Below are 27,181 nucleotides of genomic sequence, written 5' to 3'. Positions count from 1 at the left end.
ATGTGTGTGCATGCTCCAGATAGAAGAGGTCTAACCCTCTCAGGGCCAAAGTCTGAATTTCCATTAAAACATTTTTTTCTTTTTTACTTTTAGAGACAGGGTCTCGCTCTGTCACCCAGGCTGGAGTGCAGTGGCACGACTATGGCTCACGGCAGCCTCCAACTCCTGGACTCAAGTGATCCTCCCGCCTCGGCCTCCTGAATACCTGGGACTATAGGTGCTGCCACCACGCCCAGCTAATTAAAAAATTTTTTTTGTTTAGAGAGAAGGGGTCTCACTATGTTGCCCAAGATGATCTCAAACTCCTAGCTTCACATGATTCTCTTGCCTCACCCTCCCAACGCTGGGATTATAGACATGAGCCGCCATGCACAGCCCTCAATTTCCACACTTTAAATGGAAGCTTTATGGAGTCATCTTCTCTACCTTCACGAGCAGAACACACCAAGCACCATTCAATCTTTCGTTAGTGACTGAAGGACATGATTTATGAGGATGAGTTACTGTGCTGGGCTATAAAATTCTATTATCCTTAATTGTTGGAATGTAGGGTTTCACACTCCTCCCAGTCCCAGAAGGCTCCAAGACTGCAGTGCTATTCAGTTAGTGGCTTCGCTCTCTTTCAAGGGCCATGAAGATCTGCAGGGCTGCCTGCCCCTCTGCTAAACAGCCCTGCCTTGCTGCAGGCCTCTGGGTGGTTGCCTTTGCAGCTTCCTGCTGGGATTCTGTGTGCCTGCTGGCTGTTTCCCGCAGCCTGTGCTGATTGCTTCTGTGCCTGCCGGCTCGCTCCTCTCACCCTTCCTACTGCAGCTTCTGCTCTTCCCCTCTCCACTTCTCACCTGCCATTTAAAAGCATGGGATGGACCCGTCCCATGGATCTGGGGAGAGTACACCACAGAGGTCAGGAATAGAGGCCATGGATTCACATTGCTTGGGCTCCGCTCTGCATCCTATATTTTTCACTTGCTGGAACTGAGGTCGTTTTGGCTGCTAAGCCTCACTTTCCTTCTCTGTAGAATGGACACAGGAATAACCCCAGCTCACTGAGTTGCCATGGGCATTAACTGAGTGAAGCTAGCAAAAGCTCTGAGCACAGAGCCTGACACAGAGAATGCTAGGGACTGTTAATGCTGTCACTGTGACAGTCAACTTCATGGAGCTGTGAGACCTTTTTGAATGCTTCTGGAAGTGTAGCTTAATCAGAAGTCTGATGAATAAGTGGGCGTTTGACTGCATGGTCGACTACATCTGCACCCAGTAAGTGGGTGGCTATTCTACGGTCCTGGTTAATCAAGACTGACTGGAAACCGTTGCTTCTGAGTGGTCAGCCAACAGAAGCCTGATTCCAACTTTGGCACTGCATGGGGCGGGGGGGAACCAATTCAGAATGGCCAGCCCTTGACACATAAGGAAAGGCCTCCTTAAACCAGAAAGGGGAGGTGCTCACCCATACACACCTCTTTGCTCTTCAGAGCAGACCCTTGGCCAAGGAAGCCTTGGCAGATGTTCTATCAGTGATTCGGGAGCTGCAAGGAGCAGATGGCAGCTCTCAAAACGGGTCAGGAAAGAAAGGTTGGGGAAGGTCTCCAGGAAAGACCAGCGTATAGACTCAAAGACTCCTAAGTTCAGAGGTCAAATAGCCTTAATGTTCTTGTTCTGAGTCAAGCAACATTTCTGAGTATTACTAAGCTTCAGGTTTGGGGTGAGGTGTCTAAACACACTCTAGCACGTTTAGGCTGAGTCAGCCAAGATATGGTCTTCAAAGTGGCTTTTTCTCCAACATCAGCAGCTTCTGTCACTTGACTTCACTGCTTTGATTCCACCAGGAAGATTACTCCTCTGGGGGGCCAAGAGTGACTGTGGACAGATGCTCTGCTCAGGGAGGACCCTCAGGGTCCAGCCCTCATTCTCCACTTCAGGTTCTTGGAGGGGGGTTACTTGCTCAGATTTGGTTCCCAATCTCCAGGGGAAGAAAGTGGAGTTACATTCATTTAAAAGTCTTGAGCTGTGGCTTGTGTTGCAGTTCAAGCTCATTCATCGTAGATCACATGGGAGGCGGTGCCTGAGTGCTGGCTCTGGTTCTGCTGCTTACCAGGGAAGTGACGTTGTACAAGTCGCTTAACATCTCTGGGCTCATGTTCCTCATCTTTACGAGGAAAAGCATTTCTAACATTTGATGATTCTGTAATTCCAGTTATAACAGGCACCAAGTAAATAATAATCATTGTAATGATAGCACCATTATTGGGCCCTTACTATATACCACTGTTAAGTATCCTGAAAATGATCTTATCCTATCATCACAGCCACCTATGCACCGGAATTATCATCTTCCCTTTTTCAGATGGGGAATCTAAGATTTAAAAAGGTGAAACCACCCAACATTATGCACCCAGCCAGGGCAGAGCTGGGATGCCTCAATTTCTGCTTTGATTCCGGGTGATGAGGTTGATTTTTTCAATCCTTTCCTTGGAGATTCACAAATAAACACGGGGCATTTTCTTGTGTTTGAACATGAAACTGAAAACCTCTCTACCTTCCAGGCAATGAATCCGAGACTTACATTATTCTGCTCATCATTGATATCTCTGATGGAAGGCACTAGTCTCCTGTGTGGTCTCACCTTGGAAAAAGGCATTTTGTCATCAAGGTCTCTATCGGGCCATTGTCCATGGGAGGCGGAAGGGCTGGGAGGAGACTGTTTCCTCTACGCAGCTCTGAAGGCCAAGCCCACTGCTTCGCACTGCATTAGGGCAGCTGTAGGAGCTGGGAGTAGCTGTTCCTAGCTTATGTACTGGGGAAAAGTGGGAAGCAATCTTTCTCTTTATACCTAAATTTCTCCCAGCATTAACCTCTCTAGATAGTTAGGAAAGACTGCAAAGCAGCTGACCAGTCTCAAGCAGAGTAGAAGTAGATTAACCCCCTCCCCCAAGTGGCAAAGGCAGCAGAGTGGTCACCCATGAGCCGGTCACCAGGAGCATTTAGGTGTTAGGCCTTGGCATGGCTGGTGTGGACTTCTGAAGAAGAAAGTGGGGTGAGGAAATATCTCATGCGTTTCCATGATGAAAAGCTCCTTGACCTTCCAACCACATGCTACTTCTACCATGGACTCTTGCTATGTTGCCCAGGCTGCAGTGCAGTGGCATGATCATAGCTCACCGCGGCCTTGAACTCCTGGGCTCCAGTGATCCCCCCGCCTCAGCCGTCTGAGTAGCTGGGACTACAGGTGTGCACCACCATGCCCAGCTACTTCTACCACTTCTAATATCATGTGAGCAAGGGCTGAAATTAGGTAGATGTGATACTTGCAGCCGACTAGATAAAGTTAGAGGAAAGTGTATCCTATCTCTTCTATTCTTAAATAATCTATGGCTTCAAACAGTTAAGGTTCCTTTCCGTTCAGAAAAGGAAATTCAGAGATAGACTACTCAGTCTATGAATTAAAACGGAAGAGAATTAGATGTTGAGTCTGTCTTTGTTTATGTTCTAAACCAGTCTCTTCTTACCCAGGCCTGTTCACCAGAGGCCATGAAGGCACAAGGAGAAGGGCCCTGCCTGCCTGGACAGCTACCTGAGGCTGGGAGGGGCTGGCTGGACCCAGTTTTTGTGGTGAAGCTAGCTCTCCTCCACTGTCCACCACCGAGACCAGTGGCACATCTGACCCTTTACCCAGCCAGGACAAGGACATCCACTTCAAGGCTCCTGTGGTGACCCCTTATCCCAGGTTCATCAGAGCCAGAAGAAGAACACAGCCAGGAATAGCAGAAAGAATAAATAAAAATAAATGGAAAAATCAAGACCTTTTTCCTTGGTCCTGCTTACCCGCTAAGCACACCGAGAACCAAGTTAAGTACAAAAAATGACCCTATGATGATTAGTGTAACAAAATAGATCCAGGGCCAGTCCCTTCCTACGGCATCATTGACCTGGAAGAACGGAATGATAGTTAGTGAGGCACACTCAGCAACCGAGCACGGCCAGTGCCGGTCCCCGGCTCCCGGGACACTGACCCATGCAGCGCCGGGACCCGGGGACCCTCTAGGTGCAAATCAGAGGCCAAACAGCCTTGCCCGGCCAATGGGTCAGAATCTGTGGTTGAACGGAGACTTTGTGGTGGTTTTCCTGGGCCTGTCAGGGTCCCGTCCCTGAGGACCCCGGGCATGTATGGAGTGGAACCTGAGACCTTGCTCGGCTGCGTTGTGGAGAGGACGTAGAAACGGTCAGCTTACCCGCTCAACACACCGAGAACCAGATTTAGAACGAAAAAGGATCCAAAGATGACCAGACTGACAAAATACACCCAGGGTAACTCATAACCCATAGCGTCCTGCATCTGCAAAGACGAAGGAAAGTTAGGAAGGAAGCAGCAGAATTGGGTTACAGCAAAGAGGCAGGCAGCAGGTGTGAGCAGATCGGGAGGAGACAGACGGGGCCGAACGCGGGCTTTGTTCATGTGCCCCAGGATACCCGTGTTCCCCGGGCATCACCCATGTTCAAAGGACCTCCTGTGACCGAAGGGGACCTCGGCCGGCTCTGCCTCAAGAGGAATCACTCTCTCTCTGTGGTTTTATTTTCTGAAAAAGAAACATTTCTCCAATGTTTTCCATTCACTTGTCTGGGAAAATGGGTCATCGCAAAAATTAACTTCTTCAGCTGGTTTTAGCTCACTTGGGTTTGGGTGGACATTAAGCCTTTCGTTGCCCCTGGAGGCCCCTGACCTTGGTGTATGAAGTGTGTCAGCTCCTCAACTGACAGGCCTGGAGAACTGAAACCTCAGAGGAGGTGTGAGGAAAGATAACCTTCCTCAAAGGCTTGCCACCTGGACCATGGGCCAAGCCCAGAAGTTAGAGGCTAAACCCCAGTGCTTCACACATACTGTGGGCCACCGGCTGGGAGAGGCAATCATTTTGGTTTATGTATTCAGAGGAAGGTCCTGTGACTGCAACCACAGCTTAGATGGATATGGTCCTTAATGTGGGAACTGACTGTAACTAACACCCTGAAAGGTCACAAACCCTTACAGCAGCCGGAGGCAGTGGTGTGCTGGAGCTGGCTCCTGGAGGCTGTGGGGAGCTCACTGTGCACATCTCTTTCCAGCTGCGTGTACAGCGACCACACTAGTGGCTTGAAACTGACCATGGTGGGAGTATTTACACTACAGAGATAGGCAAGCAAATAAATCAGCCCTCTGTACCCGGTGTCTCTAAGAAGAGATGCTTAAACATTTATTAGCTCACCACTGGCTGGAGGGGGGACGTGCAGATACATTGCAGAGCTATGCTTCCATCAGAGGAAATTTATTCTGATTTAGTTTCCCAAATCTCTCTCTCCTAATGCTTTCTGACTACACAGGGTTAAGTTTTGGCTTCCTAAAAATGAACCCCACTTTGTACTTGTGATTAGCTCATAGAAACCCAAACTTCCAAGGCACACAGGCATCCTGAATGATTCACATCAATGGATCTCAAAGTGTGGCCCACGGACGAACAGCCTCAGCGTCATCCGGGAACCTGTTCAGAAATGCATATACCTAGACCTCACCCTGACACTGTGGGGGAGGCCCAGCAACCCGCGTTTTGACAGGCCCTGCAGGTGATTCTGATGCACGCTTAAGCACCACTGACCATACTGTTCTCTCTATAGCTCCAAACTTCAAATGCAACAACACAAGTGTTGTGGCTCGTCATGTACCTCCACAAGGTTGCACAGCAGTGTTCCTCAAAGTGTGGTCCGAGGACCACCAGCATTAGAAACATCTGGGAGAGTTATTAACAAAGCAGATTCCTGCCCCACGGCCCCAAGGTCTCAGAGTGGCCCACAGTCTGCATATTAACCTCCCCAGGCGATTCTAGGGTGTACTCAAGTTAGATAACCACCCCACGATTTCCACCCAGGGGCCTCAAAGGAGTTCAGGCAGGTGGGATATTAATGCCCTCAGCCCTTGGGCTTCGCAGCTTCAGCAGATGCTTGCAGCTGCCTAAGTACGCTGGGTAAACATGTTCTCTGCATGCAGGGAATAGAAGACTGAGAAGTACCGAGACACCCAGCTAGTCTGACTGGTATGAAGTGTGACATCCCAGTACGTTCTTTACGGATCCGTTCATATGTATCTGATATTACTAAATTTTGGTTAGGAAAATTCACCCAACGTAATCATTGTGCATAGTGCAAACATCGCGTCTGGGGGTCTCTGTCTGAGGGACCCCCGTGTTCATGGGGAAAGAAGATGCCCAGCATGTGCCCACTTGGCCGTGCTGTTGCGAAATTCAATCGAACGTGGGTTTACTGAACATGCTCATGTTCCCGCGTCTGGTCTGCTTTCCCAGAGCGCTTCCCACTTGGTATCATTACCTATTTATTACGTTTAATTATTTGCTGCTTGTCTTCCATGCTAGAATGTGAGCTCCCCAAGGACAGGTGGTTTTGGCCTGCTTTGTTCACGGGTCTACCCCAGGTGCCTACAAGCGTGCCTTGCACATGGTAGGTCCTCAGCTAATGCTCTTTGAGTGAATGAGTGAACTTGAAATGTGCTAGGCACTGTGCTGGAAACACAAAATCCTTGCTAGAGGGGAGACAGGAAATGACCAGGCAGCTACAGTGCAGGCTGGCAGCTGCTACTGCAGGAGGAAGCATGCAGGGTCCCAGAAGGCTTCCACCAGTGGAAGAGCGGCTGCGTGAGGCTGAGCGAGGCAAGGGCCAGGCTCAGCAGGCCTGTGTCAACCTTGCACTGCACAACCACTGGAGGCAATGGAGACAAAGGGCAGGAAGGAAGCCCCAGAGTCCATGTGGTCCTATGATAGCAACGGAGGTTTGCAGAAGTTGGCAATTGTTAAAAACAGAGCCTACGGCTGTAAAGCCATCCCAGCTGCAGGATGGAAGATTCTCCCAGTGGCTGAACTCCTAAAACATCCAGCAAAACAGCAGCTGTTAGGAGAGGCAGGGTGAAAGGTCCTTGTGTCTCAGGCCCTGTCCCCATCCCAGGGAGCCTGGGAGCTTTCCTTTAGCCAGAAGGTAACTGTCTGAACCAAGAGTGCAAAGGAAACCACGCCAGACTTCATCACCAGGAGAAGAAAAACAAACCCCAGCCAATAGAGGATGGGGTGGGACTGGTGACACAAGATTAGGGAGAGAAAGGCAGGAGAGCCCCAAGAGCTGCCTGACCACAGACCACACTGACAGCCTTGCTGGCCATGAGGGGCTGTGGGCTGCAGGTCCCATTTGACCATGGGAACTATGAGGTCATTCTTTGATTATTCTTAGCAGCGGTCAGATCAGAGTCCACATTTGTTCAACAAGTATTTACTGAATGCCTCCCTGTGTAAGGGTTTCTGTTGTGTATTGGACTCTCTGCTACAGCGAGAGCAATGGGGTTGAGACAGCCCTGGAATGGGAGTCCCACGCACCTGCCAAGGAAGAGGGAAACCTGGATCCAAGGTCATGGGGAGCCTGTGGGTGTCCTTGTAGCTTTTTCTCTCAGAGTAAATCCTGCTAAGGAGAGTCAGAAGCAATCCCATTCTTTTCCTCTAAATGACTACTGCTTTACTTTTTTGGAAAGGGTGGGGTGGTCAGGAAAAGCTTTTAAGAACTATGGACTCCCACCAGAAGTAATGCACACTGCACACACACAGCATCCTGCAGACGGCCTCGAGGGCACACCGGCACCCCGAAGCCCGTGCAGGACCCTGTGGTATGGACCCACTCCAAACGACTGGCCTGTTCTGTTCGACCCCAGAGGAGCTTTCCCCAAGTGTGCTTCAGGGGATGGGGAGTGGCAGAGGAGGTCTGTTCTTGGCAAGCTCGCCTTGCTCCTCTCTGGATAATAGACCCCACCTTCTTCAGGACACGTGGGAGCAGCCAGTTCCAGGAGGCCACAGCGTGCTCACCACGGTTCCCCTCCCAAAGCTGCCTCTGGAGCCTGGGCAGATGGCAAGTGGGAGTTGGGCTTGATGGCGCCCAGGCAACTTCCTCAAAATGAAATCTTTCCTCACTGGTTCCTCACACTCCTTACATTTTGTGAACATTTAACCTCATGAAAATGCAGCCTTGGAGGCCACACAAACCCACGAGCCTTGGAGATTTCCTAGGGCCCGAGCTTAGTCTGGAAATCCTTTCCTCTGTGCCACACACAAGGTGAGAGGCTTCCAGCATATGAAGGACTTCAAAGAGGGGGCTACAGACCTCAAGGTCATGGCCCCACAGACAGCCAGGGCCATAAGAGGAAACCCATATGTCCCCCTTGCCATCCCACACTTCTGCTTTGGTCCTTCCTGGGCTGTGGGCTGGTTTTTTAGAGCTTTGAGATGGGGAACAGCAGGCGAAGGCAGGAGGCAGGAGGACAGAGGAGACATGGAGATGGATGAGGCCAGTGTGGTCCTCAGAACCCCACCGCCTGGGTGAGCAATGCTCGGCCGCCACAGAAGGTGATTCTCTGAACTGCCTGGCTCTGGTCTGAAAGGAAAGTTCTCCTTTTGTTTCCCTTTTACTTTCTCCTCTTTATTCTGGGCCACCTACTTTGGGGGGCTGGCTGAGTAGAGAGCACACAAAGCTGGGTGGCTCTGAAGTAGGGCGATGCCTGGAGTCATGAGATTGATGTCCTAAAGCAGCTGAAATGGAGCTATTAAGAAGACAAAGAATAAGTCAGATTTACAAAAAAAAAAAAAAAATGACCCAGATGGCTGACACCCTTATTTAGAGGTGAAATAAAGGATAGGTCTTCTAGAGCCATTAAGCCATGTTCCTCGGGTCTCCTGACTTTCCAAAGAAAAGTCAGTTCATTGTCTATAGCCTTGAGTGCCTCCAGGCCCAAGTACTGGCAGGACGGCCCCTGCCTTGGCCGAAACAGCCTCACTACAAAGGGAGGGGCATTGAATGAAAACTACTACCAAAGAACCTTTGGAAACCAGCATCTAATTCCTTGAAGGGAACCCCAGATTTAAACCCTCAAGTTTACTTTTTCTCTTTCCCCAAAAAGACAAATAGGGGAATAAGCTTCCCTAGCCCATCTCCTCAAGGCCACTCTCCTGCCTAGCAGACTTCCATGGGTTCTCAAGCTGTGCGTACCTTTCCTGTAAGGTTCTTGGCACAGGCACTGTGGATCCAAAAAAACTGAATCGTTTCAGCAAATGTCGAGAGAGAGGCTGACACCTGCCATGGAAAGGCAGGAGGTGTGAATCTCTGAAAGCCAAGGTGCTTTACACTGAGCGTCACTGGGGGACAGGATCTGCTGCTGCCAGTGAACACCAGTCAGCTCAGGCCAATAGCTCCATCAACCTGCGGCTTTCATAACCTATGTCACCTTGCTTGCTGGGACACGGGCAGCTACCTCATGGAGCACTGAGTGAGCAGGAAGTTGTGGAACAAGCTTCGCCTGGCTCCTCCCCACCCCTGCACCTGCTTATTGTGTGCTGAAAACCCAGGAGTGCCTCAGAGCCCAGGTAAACGCTTAGTTTACACGGGGGAAGAAAACAAGCTCCTAGCACTAAGGCAAGCCAAAAAAATAAGCTCCTCCATGTATTTAAAACTCCCTGGACTCAGACGGACTCAGGTGCTGACATGTGGGAGGTTGGGAGCCGTCGTAGACAGTAGTTGGCCCCAGTGTGAAGACCTGTGCAGGGGACAACGGGCTCACTGCCATAGTGATGTTGAGAGAACCTAAAATCCAGGTCTCTGCAGCCTCTCAAACTGAGACAAAGCTTGCTTTCCCCAGGCAGAAGAGCCTTCTCTCCTGGTCCAGCAAAGCCCCACTTGGTCCTGGAGTGCTCTGTGCCCCTCAGAGCTATCCTGCTCCCACAGAGGGTACTGCCTCACACAACTCAGTTGTGTTCCTCTGCATGACGTGCACCTCTTTAGTTAGACCTGAACTGCCTGGGCAGGCCTTATTCTTCTCTGTGCTCCCACATCCCTCATCCAGGAAACAGTAAATGCTCAATAGACGTTTGCTAAATTAAATCACAGAATCATAAGGACTCATGTAACACCAGCAAAATAAATAAAATGAAACCCAATAATTAAAGAATGGCTTTGAGAGATGCTGACTCTCTTCCTTGATATGCTTCTGAACAGCCAGTTTACTGTTTCGATCAGGGATTCTCCATCTCAGGCAACAGGTGCACTCTGGGGGTAGCCCAGAGGCAGGTGAAAAGTCAGGGGCCACAGAGGCCCTAACACGGTCTCTACTCCGATACCTGAGAAAGAGCCCTGGACACTGTTTCTGGGTTACTTGAGGGTTTCTCAGCTCCTCACTTAGAATGACTCTTAGGTCATCATAGAATTCAGCTCTACCTTTTATGAAATCTTCAGCAACTCTATATTCTGTAGTGAAAGAGGTGGCTTTGTGAAGATGGAGTAGACAAAAATAGGGTAAAACACCCAAATTCAACCTGCTTGGATGCGAAAGGTGTTTGTCATAAACAAGGGATATTTCGGCAGCACCAAGACCAGAGACTAACAGCTGTCGTGTGTGTGTGTGTGTGTGTGTGTGTGTGTGTGTGTGAGAATTTAGTAGAAATACGTTCTCCGCACATCCAGGCACGTAGTGGGATGGCAAGATGAAGGGTGGAGTTGACAAGTGACTTATGAAAAGTTAACTGATTAGATTTTTGTTCCAAGGATCTCCTGTTGGCTGAACCAAAACAAATCCCAGGTACTAGAGAACACACTATTTGTGACTCTAAAAAAAAAAAAAAATCTTTCTTTTATATGATTTCTCATTAAGTAATTTTTTACACCCTTATTTTTAAGTTTAACTTGTGGAAAAACATCAGTTGAAGAACTGATCACGGAGAAACTAATGCAGGGGGCAATTGGTGGCGTCAGGAAGAGGTGGCCCCAACAGGATGGGGAGGGGCATGAACCCAGGATGACGTGGGTCAGAGGCTCTTTACTGTGGTTCACAGTGTGCCACGTTCTTGGGGATCCCAGAAAGGCATGGCGTGGACAGAAGTCAACAGAATGCTCCTGATGAATTATTCATGCATCGAGATTCCTAAAAAGCTAGAAACACGTCCACTGGTGTGACGTCCAGTCTAGCTGCTGCCCCCCTCCTACAGTTCTCACCTGCAACCTTCTGCGTGTGTCCCAAACCCCAGATCATCCACCATGTCATTCTGTTTCCCATGAGCAGGGGGCTCATTTTAAGTGCTGAACACAAAGTCAGCACTGAAAAGATGTTTAATTGATGGATGTTTCTGTCACCTGATTGTGATTGCCCACAATGTGTAAGAGGTCATGCTCAGAGTTTCAGACCAACCAGAATTCTCAGAGTATGCCTACGAGAATAGACAAGGACCTGCAAAGGAGGTTGACCCAGCAGCCTCTTGAATCCTTGAGATGGCACATGTGTAGACCATGGGAGACAAGCAGCCTTGAATGATGTGCAAAAGGCTAGGGATGTTTAGATTTTTGAAAAAAACAAAACATGTGAAACTAAGAATGGAAACCAATGGTAACGTTATACAATTAGGTTCTTCCCTCCTTGGTGCTTCACTGCTTCTGAGGAAGGCCAGTGCTTTTTATCTGATTACACTCCCCACACCTGCCCATCTGTTTTTAAGAAGCTTGGACATTCTGTGAGTAAAGGATGAGTCTTTGACCGAAGAAATAATTTCCTAAGGAAACTACACCCCAAACCCAAGTTTTGTTTAGTTTCCAAATCCCCGGTGTCCACCCTTCTTTACTCTGTCATCTGCACACTCCTCAAACAGAATAGTAGGTAGAAAAGAAATGTTTTCAGCAAATTGCTTGGCTTGTTGGAGCCTCAGCGCAATGCATGGCCAAAGGCTTTCATAGCTGAAGCAATGTTCAAGTATTACTTGACCAAGTCTGATTGTATTTTTAGTCCACTCTTTAAAATCGTAACAATGGAACGCAATAACGGATGTTAGAGGAAAAGAGAAAGAGACGGTATCATCCACAACAGGAAGCAAGAGCTGCCATCTGCTAGGTGCCTTCCCTGGTCCCTTCTATCTCAGGCCATATCCAGCGGCTGACCAGTCGCTTCTTTGATGCTTTAGTGACTTACTCTTTTCCAGCTGTTTGGTGATTTAGAGTGAATGGAGCTCTGGGGTTTCCATGCATTACTACACTTGAAAATCTTGGCTGCTCCTTCTCAAGTCCTTTAGACTTGCCCTTTGTGCTTGAAGGACAATTCATTCTTCTGAGTGAAAGACCTTACTTCCCTCTCCTCCCTGTGGAAACTATCCCCCTAGAAGGGTTCAAAGTCAGCAGCATCATACCAGCACCATGAGGTTCAATAGGTTAGATTTGCAGCGTTTTCAAACTCCAGCCTGGAAATCAGAATCACCTGGAGAGCTCTTTCAAAATGCAGAGATTGGGGCCCCGACATTAGAGCTTCTAATTCAATGGCTCTGAGGGAGGTTTGGGTATTTTTATATTGACAAAGCTCTATGTTTGATGCTAAAATATTTTGAGATTTGAGAGTCTGTGCTTTGGAGATACTGACCTAGAGGCTAAGGAGGAGGGACACCGGAAAGAAAGGAAGAGGGAGAGGGAGGAAGAAGGAAGAAACAGCCATAGAAAGGTCAAAGCAATTAGAGAAACTGAAAGCAGGAGCACTGGGCTAGGCAGGGCTTCTACCATGAATACCCAAGTTTCAGTTTTAGGTGTATGTGCACATGTGTGTATACACACATGCAGATACACACACACATACAAATGCACACACACACACAACCTGGCCATTTTGGGAAGGTGCTGGGAAAATCAGAGAGAGGCATGTCCCATGAGCCTGGGATTGTTTCTTCACCTCTGACACTTTTTCCATTCCCAGCCTGAGCTCTATCACACGCACCCCAGGGGAGAAGGCACAACACAGCTGCCGAAAATTGGTGGTTGCAGTTGTTGCTGCTTCTGCTTCCCCGCTCCGGCTGTCATTATGACAGTATTTCTTTGGGTCACATCTGGCTGGTGGGGCATCAATGACTTGTGGTGGGGGAGAAGAAGGGAGTGGTGAAGGAAGAACACAAAAATACATCAGCAAAGGCAATCATATCTATTCCTACCCTCCACCCACCCTCCACTGCCACCTGCCTTCAGTTTGATGCCATGGAAGGCATGGGTCTGAAGTTTATGGGATGAGGTCCCAAAGCACAGTCCCACACAATCATTTATTCTATGGGCTGTAGGCAGAAACTGCCTATTGGCAGAAGGATAAGGATGTTTCTGTCCTTGGCTGGTCAGAGGGACCCACCCGAGGAAGAAGGACCAGTTAGGGCCACTTGGGAATTTGGTCTGCTTTGCTAAACAAAATAAATTTGCCTAAGTGTAATAAGTTCAACTCCTTCTCTCTGTCTTACAAATTATTCAAAACCAAGTTCTTATTGAGCATGAATCTCAAATATGTTTTCCAATGTTCCACTTTAGCTTGAGGCAGAGGGGATCTGACCTTTGTCTCCTTTTTGAAAGCATCACAATGCACCAGCTTTGCCGCGGCACGGGTGCAGCCATATTGCCATTATTCGGTTTAGAATTTAGTTGGCTTCCTAGACTGAGCTAATTGAACTGGACTGGATCTTATTCACGACTGAATCCTCAGAGCCTAGGAGCACCCCTGGCATGCAAGGACACTCAGGAAATGTTTGCTGGGTACCAGGTCCTTGGGCAAGTTTCAAGTCATCACTTACAGAGAGAGGGACGCATGTCATAGCAACACTGGGTGTTGGCATGTTGACTATCACATAAAAACTGAGAAAGAGGGATTTCGAATCAATAGGACATGGCGCTTTTAAAGAAGTCATATGACAGAATACTGTGCACCACATCTCTGTACAGTTACAAAACTCTTCCTTCCGATTCAGGAAGAAGTCGATGCCCCTCTTGGCATGATTTCCTTTTGATCTGGCAGCTCTGCTCAACGGGAAGCATTTGCTCCCCTCTCACTCTTCCCTGCTTCAGTTTGTAGACATGTTCCCTGAGTAGGCTCTTAGATTGTTTTCACGATGGCCAAATACATTTGCCTATTTGCAAAACTCTGAAGGAGATGGTATTTGTAAGACTGGCAGTATGCTTTTTATTCACCCAAATTCTGGAGGACAGCGCTGGATTCTGGCAAGTCATTTCTCATGCTGAAGTTGGAGACACGATGAAGAATATATTTTCTGGAGTTTTTCCTAATAACGGACTTTGCCAGAATCGAGACAGCTCAAAGACGGAGTGTGGGTTTGCCTGTGGGGTAGGCTGTACAAAAATCTGGCACTTCAGAGGCTGGAAGCACAGCAAAGTAGTGTTGGCTGCTGGATGATAAAAGGGGCAACTTGAAGGTACATGAAGATTTACTATTGACTGGGTGGCTCTCGAGAATGCTATTTCTCTACCTAACGCATGTAGGGTTTAATAGACGATGGGTGGATGGGTACAACAAACCACCATGTTGCATGTATACCTACGTAGCAAACCTGCACGTTCTGCACATGTATCCCAGAACTGAAAGTAAAATAAACATTTTTTAAAAAGTGTGTTTCTCAATAGGCATCACACGACCAGCAGCATGTTTTGGGAATGGTAAAAATGCTGCCAATGCATCTGTCTGATGGACTATTCTAATATGTTAAGGTAAGATTAAAATAAAGAGTAAAAATTGAATAGCATGTCACAATGCTTCACAGTTCAATAAAAATGGTTTCTTTATATAATGTCTTTTTAGAAGATCAGGACTGACTTTTTCTCTTCAGCCCAAAGAATTCATAATTCTGCCTTCTAGCTCCCTTCTGAGGAAAGAGGCAAGAAAAGGATGAGGGCAGAAGGAACTCCGCATGGGAGAAGGAGTTGAACGGAACCCTTGTGCCAGCTTGGCCAGCTCATCCATGCCTGCACACCAGGGTTTTGCACTGTGGTGGGACACACTGAAAAAACGACCTTTCCCTAAGGCCAGCGGGTTGGGGAGGGGACTCGTGAGGGTGAAAAGCTCATGCCTTGTTTCTCAGGCAAGACCTGGAAGAAATTAAAGATGCTCTTCATCAACCATTCTATCGAGATGTGTTTGTGACCCCAAGAGCATGGGGAGGAGGAGAAAGGGAGGTGTCAGGGAAGGGCTCACAGCCTCTGTGCCCCCACCCTCTGACTGCCCACTCATGCTACATACCCAGTACAGCACGTCCGTCCAGCCCTCCATGGTGATGCACTGGAACACCGTGAGCATGGCGAAGGCAAAGTTGTCAAAGTTGGTGATGCCGTGCTTGGGACCATCCCAGCCAGGCTTGCACACCGTGCCGTTCTGGCACTGCCGCCCATGGCCTGTTTCCAGCGCACAAGGGGAAGGGTCATCTTCTGCTGGAACATCTCAAATGGCCAGAAGAAGACAGGAGACGGGAGCAGCAGCGGGGCAGAGATGTGGGCAGAGAAAAAAGTCAGAGAGAAAAGTGACAGGATGAGGTTGATGGGATGGGCAAAGCAACCATGGCAACAACAGTGCAAGACACGCTTAAATCATGTCCCCTAGATGTGAATCAAGCAACATAAGAAAGTAGGCATTCCGTTTAGGCTGCCGTTAATTTAGAAGGTCAGTCCTTTTCACTCACTGTTGTAAAAGCTGTATTTTAATCTCAGTAACTGATTTCTATTGCCCATTCTGTTGTAACATGTCAGCATCATAATCAAATGGCCAATCAAAAAATAATGATGATGCCACCACTGCAAGTGGAAACTGACCCAGAAAGCGATTAGGAAGTCCATATTTTCTCTTTTTGGTGGTAGAGTTCTACAGACACTTGTATTGGAATACCAGAATTTAGGGGAAGGACAACACTGATGCAAACACTCCTTCACATAGTTAGCCAACCGATCCCATCCAATAATGCTTTCTAACTACCTGGGTCCATCACGTATTAGAGGATAAAACATTGCCAGGGATGCAAGTCACTTTACAGTGAAGCCTTATATAGGTGAAAGATGGAAAACGGACTCTGACTACTGCGGAGAGGGATCGCCTGCAGCCGTTTTCATTGCAGCCTGCGAGTACACATTACTGACTGTATTTCATGCATGTCATGTGGGACTTCGCAGCTCTGCCCTTTGCTCTGCAGCATGAATACCTTTCAGAAGAGAGGAATCATTTTCTGACCTCTAATCAAGACAGAGCGGCAGTGAATAACAGGGAGCGTGCTTCCTCAGTACGGACACGGCTTGGTCAGGAAATAGCAGAATACAGTGTCTGTGGCTAAAGGCAGCAGTTGGACTAATGCCATGTGCGGGAAATAGCTCCCAGCAAATTAATGAATGAAGATGTGACTTATATTTTGAGTGTGGAGATTGTTGGTAAATTTAAATAAGACCTGACTGATCTAAGAATTTCGATTATGGGAAAACACTGAGAAAGTCTTGGCGCTGGCTATGGAAGGTAATGGTGTGGAATTCACAAAAGTTCGTGAAATCAAGGACATTGTCTTGTCCTTAGACAAAGTAATGACAATAACAGACAGAAGAGACCCCAGTTCCAACAAATAAACGATTGCCTATAACAATGAAAATACGCTTCCAGAGAGAGAGAGAGAGAGAGAGAGAATTTGCTTATAGTTCTTTGAGACAACAGGTCACCCAGGATTGTTTTCTGGTTTCATGTATCAAAACAATCATAACTGTGATTACTTTGCCTACATTAGGCTCTGCATTGAAGATGACTGGCCGGTGGGCTGATTCTCAGTTGGAGGCTTTAAATTTGAAACTGTTCACTCCCAAGAGGAAGACCAGAAGAGAAATATTAATCCTTAAGTAAGAGATAATTCTTAGGAGAATATAGTCTACTTGAAAATATATGCCCGATTGTGTCTTCCCAGCAGCAGTGGCAGCTCCTCCTCCTCCTCCTCCTCCTCTTCATTGTCATCAGCACCTGCGTGGTCATCTTTGTGGCCTCCTCCTTCTTGTTCTCTGTCAATTTCATTTCCTCCTCCTGCTCATTTTCCTCCTTCTCCTTCTCTTCCTCCTCCTTCTTCTCCTCTCCTCTCTTTCTCTCCCACTGACCCCATCAGCTTTATTGACTTACAATTTACATGCCTCAGAATTTATCAGTGTAAATGTACAGCTTAATTATTTTTAGTAAATTTTTACATAGTCATGCAGCCATAACCACAATCCGTTTTAAAGCACGGCCATTACTCCACGAAACCCCCCTCGCCGGTTTGCAGTCAATCCTTGCTCCCACCCCCAGTCCCTGGCAACCTGATCTGCTTTCTGCCTCCATGGCTTTGCCTCCTCTAGAAATTTCATATAAATGGAATCACACACTATGAGGCTTTTTATGTCCATCTTCTTTCACTTAGCATAATGTTTTGAGCTTCATCCGTGCTGTTGCATATATCAGTAGGCTCTGTTCCTCTTTATTGCTGAGCAGTGTATTTCATTGTATGTTTATCCGTTCACCAGCTGATGGACGTCTGGATTGTGTCCAGGTTTGGGCTATTATGAATAATGCTGCTTCCTGGCTTATTCTTGGGCCAGTGCTTAAAGTTGTGTGTAAGTCCTATGTTTGTTGATCAAGGTGCAAAGGTCTGCACTGCTGGTCCCTGAACTGTTAGAGAGACAGTATCCACACCATTTCCTTATTTCAGGGTCTAGCTCCCAGGAGGGCTCCATTAACGCAGCTGAAATAAGCAGTACTCTAACTACAACTTTTTATGACTTTTAAAAATGTGAAATCTTTAGAGATTTGGATGTGACGCTCCAAAAAAGGGGGAAACTAAAATGTAAATCCTAAGCCTAAATAATACATGAAAAAGTGGATAATGAGCACCTAAAAATTTGAGAGTTGACAGACCGGAAAACCAAGAGCCAAGCAGATCATTAATTCTGTTGGGTTCTCACCCATTCTAGTCATAGCTTTCTAGAGAGATGTGTTCAGTCACTGTGATAAAAGTGCTGGAATGATAGGACAGACGGGACAAAGAGAGAGGGTGAAAAAGTGAAGGAGAAGCTCTTGCATCTTTTTCTCATGTTTTGCTTTTTAACAGAATAAAGATGCAGTTTATCTTTACATTGGGACCGCTCACCCGACAGCATTCCCTGCACTCTCAATTCCCGAGACGTCACAAAGAGGGCAAAGGAGAAGGCTGCCAAAGGGAGTTCTGAGTGTCCTCGAGGAAGGAAAACATCTCTGGGGATTTTACGAATATCTGTGAAAAAGAAAATGGCATCAAGGGAAAGTGGTCTCACTAATAAGAGAGAAAGGGATGAGATTCAGAAATATTATCTAAAGGCTCTAGTGCCATTTCGCTATTTAAAATCTGATTTGAACAATAATGAAAAAGATTTGAGAACAATTAAGAAGCAGTGATGATCTGGTAAAAATAGGTATCTATAAAAAGCACTAAAGCGAACACTTGAAAAAATGTGAACACACAAAAATCAGCAGGTCCTAGCAACACACACTCTAGGGTGAGGAGAAATTTGCTTAAAACATAAAAATGTGTTGGTTTTCTTTTGCAGAGTCATGAAGTCCTGGGGAGGAAAGTGGGAACATGAGGTGGGAGAAGGAAACAAAGCAATGCAAGTTCTGTATTTTAAGACAGACATGAAGAGAGGTAGAGTCATTCTGGAAAGTCCAAATTAAGTTTTCGGTAAAATAATGGAGGTGAAGATTAGGAGAGATTTTAGAAACGCAGTTGATACCAACAAAAACACGAAATCCTGGGAGAGCTCCAGTTAGTGATTCCAAGGAGAAATCACTAAAGACAGAAATCAATTACTTTTTAAAAACTCAACTTTAAGGAGTGAATAGAAGGAAGATGATTTCATTTCTAGGTTTTAGCCAACCAATTCTGTGCCAGTCTCAGGGGTAATTACTGTGCTTGGGAAGCTATTCAGAGTGACCTGGCTCAGCACACCATCAAACAGATGGGACAACCAGAAACAAAAGGTATCGGCATATGGTGAAGTGTCTGTTGAGGAGCTGAGAAGACGCCATGCAGATGTCCCCGGGATTAGGGAAACGCTGCCTCTTCTGAGACCATCTTCACCAGGGGCTGTTGCCTGGAAGGGCAGTCTAGAGGCAGAATATGGTTCACCTGAACAATTCCATAACTTTCTTTGTGGATTTTGTTGGAAACATGGATCAAAATCCAATGTATTTTGAAATCTAGAGATATATAAAATTCACAATCTGTGAAATAATATTGGACTATAAAAATAATTTGATGTAAATCTCATCAAAAATTACAACGAGGGCTCACAAAGCACTTTTGTGTAATCTAAACTTGCAGAAAATAGGGTAATTCAATCCAAAGTCTGAAATTAAAAAAAAAAAGAAAGAAAGAAAGAAAAAATTTAAACCACCCATTCCAAAGTTTATATAAAACTCTCCAAAACACTTAGGGGTTGGTTTCAAAGCCTACAAGTATTTGGTCTTCTCCTCCACGGCTGCACAGATATGTCTGGGTTCTTGCACATTTTCCTTCCTTGTCTGCACTGCCGACTATGTGGGTGGACAAGGGCTTGATGGCAGCAGCATCATGTTGTGCTAAGAGTGACAGAGTGGGTCCTAGCTTGTGATCAGATGGCAGGTTTGGGAACGAAGGGACAGCAAGCTCTTGATTGCAGAGTATTTGAGAGGACAGGCTTCTGCAGCTGTGTCCTGGGCCCCTCTTCCCAGCAGGGACTCTGGTTTAGATGAATGAGTGAGGCCACCTTCTCATGGAGCCTGGCAGGGCCCTTCTCTCTGGAGCACTTCTGTTGTTGTTCTGGCCCCCTTGGCTCACGGCCATTTCCGTGATGGGAGCCTACTTCTCTTCTGAACTTGCAGGCACAGATAAACCCATCACATCAACCATCTGATGAGTCTCTTGGTAGAAGGCAACTTCTCAGGCACTTTTTCCTGGTCCTGTTTACTATCAAGGATGGACAATGTGACCCTAAATTGGTCATTCCAATTGGGGAGGCCAAGTCTTATCTTTGTCCTAAGAGAAGAGGAGTCCATGACAGGTTCAGTACTTGGGGCGACCTCTTCACTGGGCCCTGGGGCTCTGACCTTGAGGACGGCTCCCTCCCTGTGCCATGCTTTCTTTGTCTGCCATGCCCACCATTTTCTGACTCTCCAGGGTCACTGAGGCCTGGTAACAAAGCCCTGGACTTCCAACCAGAATTCAGGGCCACTTATTCCCACAGGCCCTTGCAAGAGCCCACCACCGGCAGAAAACACACTTGGGCTGCTTTCTCGTTAGGATGATGGAAACCGCCTGCAGTGCTGGAGCCCCTCTCCTTAGCTCTGTGGTGCACAGACATCTGATTGCACAACAGGGCCGCCATCTTCGGCTCGACGGCTGAATTCCACCATTTCGCTCTTCCCCATTTTGTTGGTGAGAGCCTCGCCATCATCACTGCTGAACTGACGGGGAATCTTTGAGACTCCACATGTCTATGACTTCCTGAGGAGTTCGGGTCAAATGGTCATTGATAATTTCAATACAACTGCATCAACTTTAGACATACCACAGTCAGTTCTTAAGGAGTCTTAAAACGAGCTCTCACAGGGCCACACAAGTCAATAAATTTATTCGTCCTGAGCTAGCTACAAATCAACCTGAATAAAAGGAAGGATTTTAATTAAAGGGGAAAATATTATTCATCTCTGGTTTGGCATCTCTTTAAGCAAGGCTGAAAATCTCAGAATTTTAGCTACAGGCAAGATCTGCTTTTTCCAATTTAACAAGGATTCTATTTTTGAAAACAGGATAGTTTATTTTATATGATTATGACCCAAGTAATTTGGAAATTCTCTCTAGAGTGAAAAAACAGTCTCCTGTTAAACAGACTTCCATCCAAAAAGTGAAAACATTGGTGTGATTCTGGGTCTACAGGAGTATACGTTCTGCGTGTGTGGTTTCTTGTTTTGTTTTTAGGACGGTGGCTATGTGGAAATAAACTAGAAACCCCCTCAAATATGCAGTTAATCCATCCAGTCATACTAGATTATACATAGAAAGTATTCTATTTTGATTTCTCTACAAATTTCACCCCCTGTTGTTTGGAAGCTATCCCTCCTCACCCCAGCCAAGCGAGAGGTCCCATTTAACTGAATGCTGGGACTGAGTGGGAATGAGGGGCAGTGTCGATGGAGAAAATTAGGTACCCTTCACTGTTCCTGGCAGATGATGCTCCCCTTTCTCCACCAAGATGCCAAAAACTAAGATGATGGATCTTGCTGTGTGAAAAAAAATCACATACATTTAACACAGCTAGCCCCTTTGGGGCGGGGGATATTTTTTCAACAAGTTCTTTGTGTTAAGCTGCTTTATCTGTCTGTTTAAAAGCCTTGTCAATTTCTGTTTAAATGTTTCTTTAAAAGGCCAAGCTGCGATGTTAGTAGCTTTAGCAGCAGCTTGCAGCATATCCTGCAAGCCAGAACTCCAGTGCCACGCAGGGAAGTGCCTAATGAACCAGCATTGCTGTTAAATATATTGATTTATGGAAGGAACGTGAAGCGAGAAGGCTCAAAAAGGAAGGGACTGGGAGTCATGGGGTAGAACTAAGCCTTCTCCTTGAAGGGAGGAAGTTTGGCTCCTGGCAAGGGGGTGATTCCCACCTGTCCTCCTCCCCCACCTGGAAATAGGGGCTCGGGGGCATCTGCCTGTGAATGGAGAAGCAGAAACAATAATTACAGAGGATCTGGAATCAGCACCATGAACGTAGAAAGATCTTAGAGCGGTGCTGGGAGAGCCTATTGCTCAGGGCTGAGTGGCCCCCCGAAAGGGCACCCGATGGCCAGCCACACTGAAACGTGGAAGGAGCAGAGACTGATGTTCCCAGGTCAGCTCTGATTCTTAAAACACTCAGGGTTGGCTTGACGAAAGATAGGATCTAAGTTATTCAAATATTTCTCAAATTGTGTAGCTTATTGAAAAGTGCTGAACGAAGTTTGCGTTAGGCCGGTTTAACAGATTAAAACAAAAATTGGAACTGAGAAAAAAAGGATATGGGTCTCTCTGCCTCTCACTTAAACATGCCCAGTGGGCGTCTGAGTGAATGGGACCTTCCTCGGGCTCTGCTGGTCATGCTGGTGTAGCCAGCAGCGGGAAAGGAAAGGTGCCGGGAGTGACAGAGGGCAGGGCCTTGGGAGCACGGCTGCCTGCCCCTCTTACCTGCTATGCCCTCCTGGTTGTAGCAGGTCTTGTGCATCTTCCCCATGAAGAGCTCCAGGCCGATGATGGCGTAGATGATGATGACAAACAGCACGAGCAGGGCGATGTGCAGCAGGGGGACCATGGCCTTGATGATGGAATTCAGGACCACCTGGAGACCTGCGGGGACAGAGCCACTCACTGAACCAAGCGTCACTGCAGATACCATGCTGACGCCATCTCATGCCGTCTTCCGGCAACTCTGCAAGGAAGGAACTGCCAGTCCTGGTGTTCAGATGAGAAGACTGAGGCTCAGAGCCACACACCAAGGATTGATGGTGCAGGGGTCTAAATCCAGGTTGGCCTCACTCCAGATCTGTCTTGGAGACTCATCCAAAGCAAAGGACTGGCAGCTGCTGTACTTCTGAGGGGAAGAACATGTTGTTTCCATCCATAACTATCAGATTGTGTAATACCCCATCTTACAGGCAACCGAGCGCCTTTTTCTCCCAGAGCAGCATCTCAGGACAGTGAGAGCTCATGTGGACTCAAGATAGCCCTGCAGGGACTCACTTGTCCTCAGGTTATCCCCACGGTGGGACTGGGAAAAGTTCCAGAGCTGGGTGGTGCTGATGGTTGTACAACGTGTGAAGATATTTACTGCCACGGAGCTGGACACTTGAAAATCATTAAAATGATCAATTTTGTTATGTTCTTATTACCACAAGAAAAGAAACTCTAGAAAGCACCCAGATCCTTCTGGTAAAAAGAGTCAAGGAAAAGCCCGCCTGGGGACGTGGGTGTTGTTGGTGAGGTCTGGGGCTTGCACCGTGGTCTGTGGGGAGAAGGCCCCCCTTACTAAGCTCGGCTACATCAGAAATAACACACTGGGGATGCCACTTACTTAAAGCGACACTGCAAATCATTCGCAAATGGCAGGAAGGTTGGTTACCAGCAAGTCACCCCCAGATGACACCCAGCCGTGAGAAAGTCACGTGTGAGATCCCTGCCCAGGCGAGTGCAGTGAGTCTTCACCTTCCAGGTGAGAACGTGGAGGCAGCTCCTGCTTCCCTCCAGCAGAGCCAGTGGTACAGAAAGTCACCCTGAGTGCCACCTCTGATACACACAGGACAGGACACCCTGTCCAGGTCACACTACACAGGTCACTTTTTGTGTCTTTACCTTCTGTGTGTGGGGCATTTCACCCTCACGTTTATCCACCGTGCTTGCCCCTGGGTAAACTAAGGCCAGTCACCCCCTTCCCAAACCCCAAGGCTGTTGTTGGTGCTTTTCATTCCGGTGGTGTGATTCTCACAAGGCTGATTAGAACGATTCTCCCCAGCTATTAAGCCAAGCTGGGAAGATTAAAAAAAAAAACGAAAGAAAGAAAAGAAAAGCTGGAATGATTTTACCTGTGAATTAATGAGAGTGCTTGCAGCCTCCCATTAGAACAAGACGTTTTCAGATTGAAATGATTCCATTAATTAGCAAGTTGTACACACATTAGTGTTAGAGTGTGCAGAGCCTCGAAGAAAGTTGAAAATTGAACCGCAAAGCAGCTTTCAGGGCATCTGCTGGGGGTGCGGGTGGGGGATGTGTACCCAGTGCTACTCGAGGTGGGGGGAACCCCAAATCTGGGCTACCCAGGCATAAGGGGTTGTCTCGGTGGGCCTCAGTGCTACAGCCTCCAATGGCAAGAGAACAGTGGGTGTGGGACATAAAAGGACACCCACTGGGAGGCTCCCCTCCAGGCCGCAGCTAGAGGGCTGCTCAGCAGGCTGCCTCAGACCTGCTGGAACTTTGAATGCCTTCCTCTGCTCTTAGGATGAAGACAAGATCCTTCCTGGGCCCTCCAGGACCCTGTCGGGTCTCCTCCACCCACCTCTCCACCGACTGCCTCTCCCCAACCCACTCCAGTAAAACAGCTCTTCTTTTAGAAAGTGGAATATGCTACTGTTCCTCCCACCACAGGGCCACCACACATGCTGTTCCCTCAACCTGGAATGCTTTTCCCCACTTCTCTCCTACTTATCCTTCACTCTCAGCCCAAGCATCTGTTTGGGTTCATCACCCAACTCCCAGACCAGAGACGTGTCCTTTAAGTCTTCTTGGAACGATTTCCTTTCCTCTGGAGAGTGCACCTCAGTTTGAAATGTTATGTTCCTTCACGGGATTTTAAAACATTTATATCTGTCTCTCACACTAGGCTGAGTTTTGTGAGGAGGGACTGTGCCTGTTCGTCTCCCTGTTTTGTCACTAAGGCCTGGCTTGGTGCTGAGCATATGTGGGAACTCAGTAAATATTTACTGAAGGACTGACAAAACTTATCATCCAAATAAATGCTATTGCTGTCCTGCAGTGCTGCTGAGTATTGCTGCACAGACATCTGCTTTCCAGATAAGGTGTCTAAGGGACAGGTGAGTGTCAGGGCCTGCAGGGGACAGAGGCCACTGAACAGGCTGGAGAGAGGCCAAGCGGAGTGAAAGCAGCTTGTGGGCATCGGTTCAGCTGTCAGCGATGCCATAAGAATTCCTGCCAAATGCCCTGTTCCTCACACCCCCATCCAGTCTGGGGGTGCCACTCACCTGAGCGCCCAGGCCAGAAAACTGATCTCCTAGCCTCCTCCTTCCACTCAGTAACCAAGTCCTGCCGGGTTGGTTTCAAAGTTTCTTTAGACATGAATACATTTTTCTTACTGTATAAATCATATATGCTAATTATAGAGAAAACAGAAAATACTTGTTATAGAGAAATTACAGAACACCGGGAAGCAAGAAGAAAAAAGCAGTCACTCATTGTCCTGGCCCCAGGAGAAGAGCCACTGTCAGCCCTTCCCGTCCACGACGCGTTTTCCACCTCTGTCCCCTTCGTGCTCGTCATTTGGTCAACTGGTCTCCCGGCTTTCAGTGTTGCCCAGTCTTCGAGCGACACTTAAAATGTTCTTCCTGAAGTACACACTGGAACATGTCCCTTTGTAGCTGAAAGTCACCCAGTGACTCCCTGTCACCTGCAGGTAAACTCACCTGCCTTCTTCCCCAGTTTGATCTCAAATGACTCCCAGTTTATACGTTAGGCTTGAGCAATACACCCTGCAGTTCCCAGGCTTCGTGCCTCCAATCCCAGCGCATGTGGTTCCCCCTGCCTGGAATGCCATTCCCTGCCTCGCTGAGAGCTCCTTGAGTCTCAACATGTCTTCTCATCTTTGTGTCTCAGGCACGTGGGAGGGACTCCGTGCGCATGGAGCCAAGTCACATTCGTAAGCACAGGGTGCCTTCAGAAGACAGAAACCACAAGAATGAAGGAATTGCAAATGACATCATTCAATCATCATTAGAAGAAATTGAAGGTGTTTTGTCAGGAACGGTGAAAAGGCCCAGGCAGGAGGGTAGTGTCAGTGATTTTCAGAGGACCTCAACTGCTATTTGAGGAAGAGGGATTAGACGAGTTCTGTCTGACCACAGAGATGGAACTGCGACCAGCTGGGAAGTGTCCGGGAAAGACTTAGGTTCAACACAGATAAACACTTATCTGTCCAGGAAACAGGCTGATCTGAAGGTGGAGTAGGGTGCTCTAAGAGATAGTGGATTCCCCATCTACAGAGGTATCCAAGCAGTGACTTGAGGAAGCACCTGGCTGCGGATTCTGCCAGTGGGTGAAGGACTGCCCGGGAACACCAAAGGCCCTCCAACTTGATGAGCATGTCCTGAAGACTTGCCATGGGCAAGAGCAGCCCTCAGCACTCTACTGGATCATTCCAGCTCCTCCCGGCAACAGCCCTAGGAAGTAGGCACTGTTTGTAACCTATGTTTCAGATGAGAAGAGTGGGTCCAGAGCAGTGGAGTGATCTGCCCAGGGTCACACAGCTGGGAAGTGCCAGGTGGTCTGGCTCCTAGTGTGTGGCTTCACTACTGTGCACATGCCCCCCACACACTTAAACAGTGGCTCTCAGCCTCCACGACCTGAGTCTATAAAGCAGTGACACGTGCTTGCAACATCTGCTGGGAAGGCGGGAGAGTCTAGTGGAGTCCCTGCTTCCAGGAGAGCCCAGATGTTTCCAAGGCTGGTCCAGGAAAGGCTCTTGCTTCCATCTGCTTTCCTCGCGGCCCGCCTGGGGTGGCCGAGCCAGGCTGGCTTGTGAAGGCGTGCAGCCAGACTTCCTCCTCTCCACCCTGCCGTGTAGAGTTTGGCTCTCGGGGCCTGGATGTTTAACAGCTTCTTGGGATTGGCTCACAGCTGCCCCAGAAACAGCTCCTCCAACTCAAGTTCTAATTTGGAAAACACACGACATTTCTCCGCCCAAGTGTTCTCAGATAGGCCATGCTCGCAGCTGATAAGCGAGTGTCGGGCCTTCTTCAGGGCTGGCTGCTCATGTCGGTGAAAGAAAACGGGCCCTAGATAAGCCTGGTGAAGCAACTGCTGTCAAATGCTCCGTGAACACAAGATCACTACTGGCCCACGCATGTGATGGGCCTGTTTTTCTAGCCCTAAATCAGGGTAAGAGCTGACAAACACCTGTGTGCTTATGGGACCAACAGGACTGAATACGTGACAGGAGAGCTCTACCGGAAAATTTGGAACATACGATTCCATGCAAAGATCAAACAGCACGTAACCTAGAAATTCAGTCTCGCTAGTTTGCAGCTCATGTCAAGTGACTGCCTCTTGGTGGGTGGGAAGACTCTCGAGGTACCAGGAAGACCTTCCAGGGAGACGGGGCCTTGGGCAGTGGCATCATTCAGTGCTGGGCTTGGGAAAAGGGGAGGATGGAGTTTAGCCAGCAGACATGGCTTTTCCCTTCTTCCTCTTACAGTGCTGCCTGCATTCCCTCTGGGGTGCAACTTGACAATTCCAGTTAGGAAAGGTTTAGAGAATCTGCATATATAAATCATTCTGTTTCTCCTTAAAAGGTCAAGAGAAGCCATCTATTGCAGAAAGCAGTATCTGGCACCTTTCTCTATGGTGGTTTTGAGGTTAGTCTGGAGATGCCCAGACTGGTCAAAGTTGGTGCTTCCGTTACCTGGTCCAGACTGTCCACCATGACTGACGAGGGCTGACAAGAGATCCCACCCTTTTGCTTTATAAAACAGCATCTCAGCAAGCCCCACTTTTGGGATGAATCGTTC

General features: G+C 47.8%; 1 protein-coding gene across 29 annotated transcripts in view; it reads right to left on the bottom strand.

Moving 5' to 3' along the window:
• CACNA1C (calcium voltage-gated channel subunit alpha1 C) overlaps positions 1-27,181 on the bottom strand; it is a 650,562-nt gene that overhangs the window by 190,668 nt on the left and 432,713 nt on the right. For 21 of the 29 annotated variants that reach the window (XM_073020379.1, XM_073020353.1, XM_073020352.1 and 18 more), the window contains exons 6-8: positions 22,080-22,238; positions 15,098-15,294; positions 3,823-3,926 (exon numbers count right to left, since the gene is read on the bottom strand). In XM_073020379.1, the coding sequence (XP_072876480.1) occupies positions 3,823-3,926; positions 15,098-15,294; positions 22,080-22,238 (460 nt within the window). Of the gene's footprint in view, positions 1-3,822; positions 3,927-4,229; positions 4,334-15,097; positions 15,295-22,079; positions 22,239-27,181 lie in introns of all 29 variants that reach the window. The other 8 variants (XM_073020354.1, XM_073020371.1, XM_073020378.1 and 5 more) reach the window with 3 other exon arrangements.

The sequence above is a fragment of the Chlorocebus sabaeus genome, chromosome 11 (genome assembly GCF_047675955.1).
Source record: "Chlorocebus sabaeus isolate Y175 chromosome 11, mChlSab1.0.hap1, whole genome shotgun sequence".
NCBI classification, from domain to species: Eukaryota; Metazoa; Chordata; class Mammalia; order Primates; family Cercopithecidae; genus Chlorocebus; species Chlorocebus sabaeus.
This window is presented reverse-complemented; position numbering and strand designations above follow the sequence as displayed.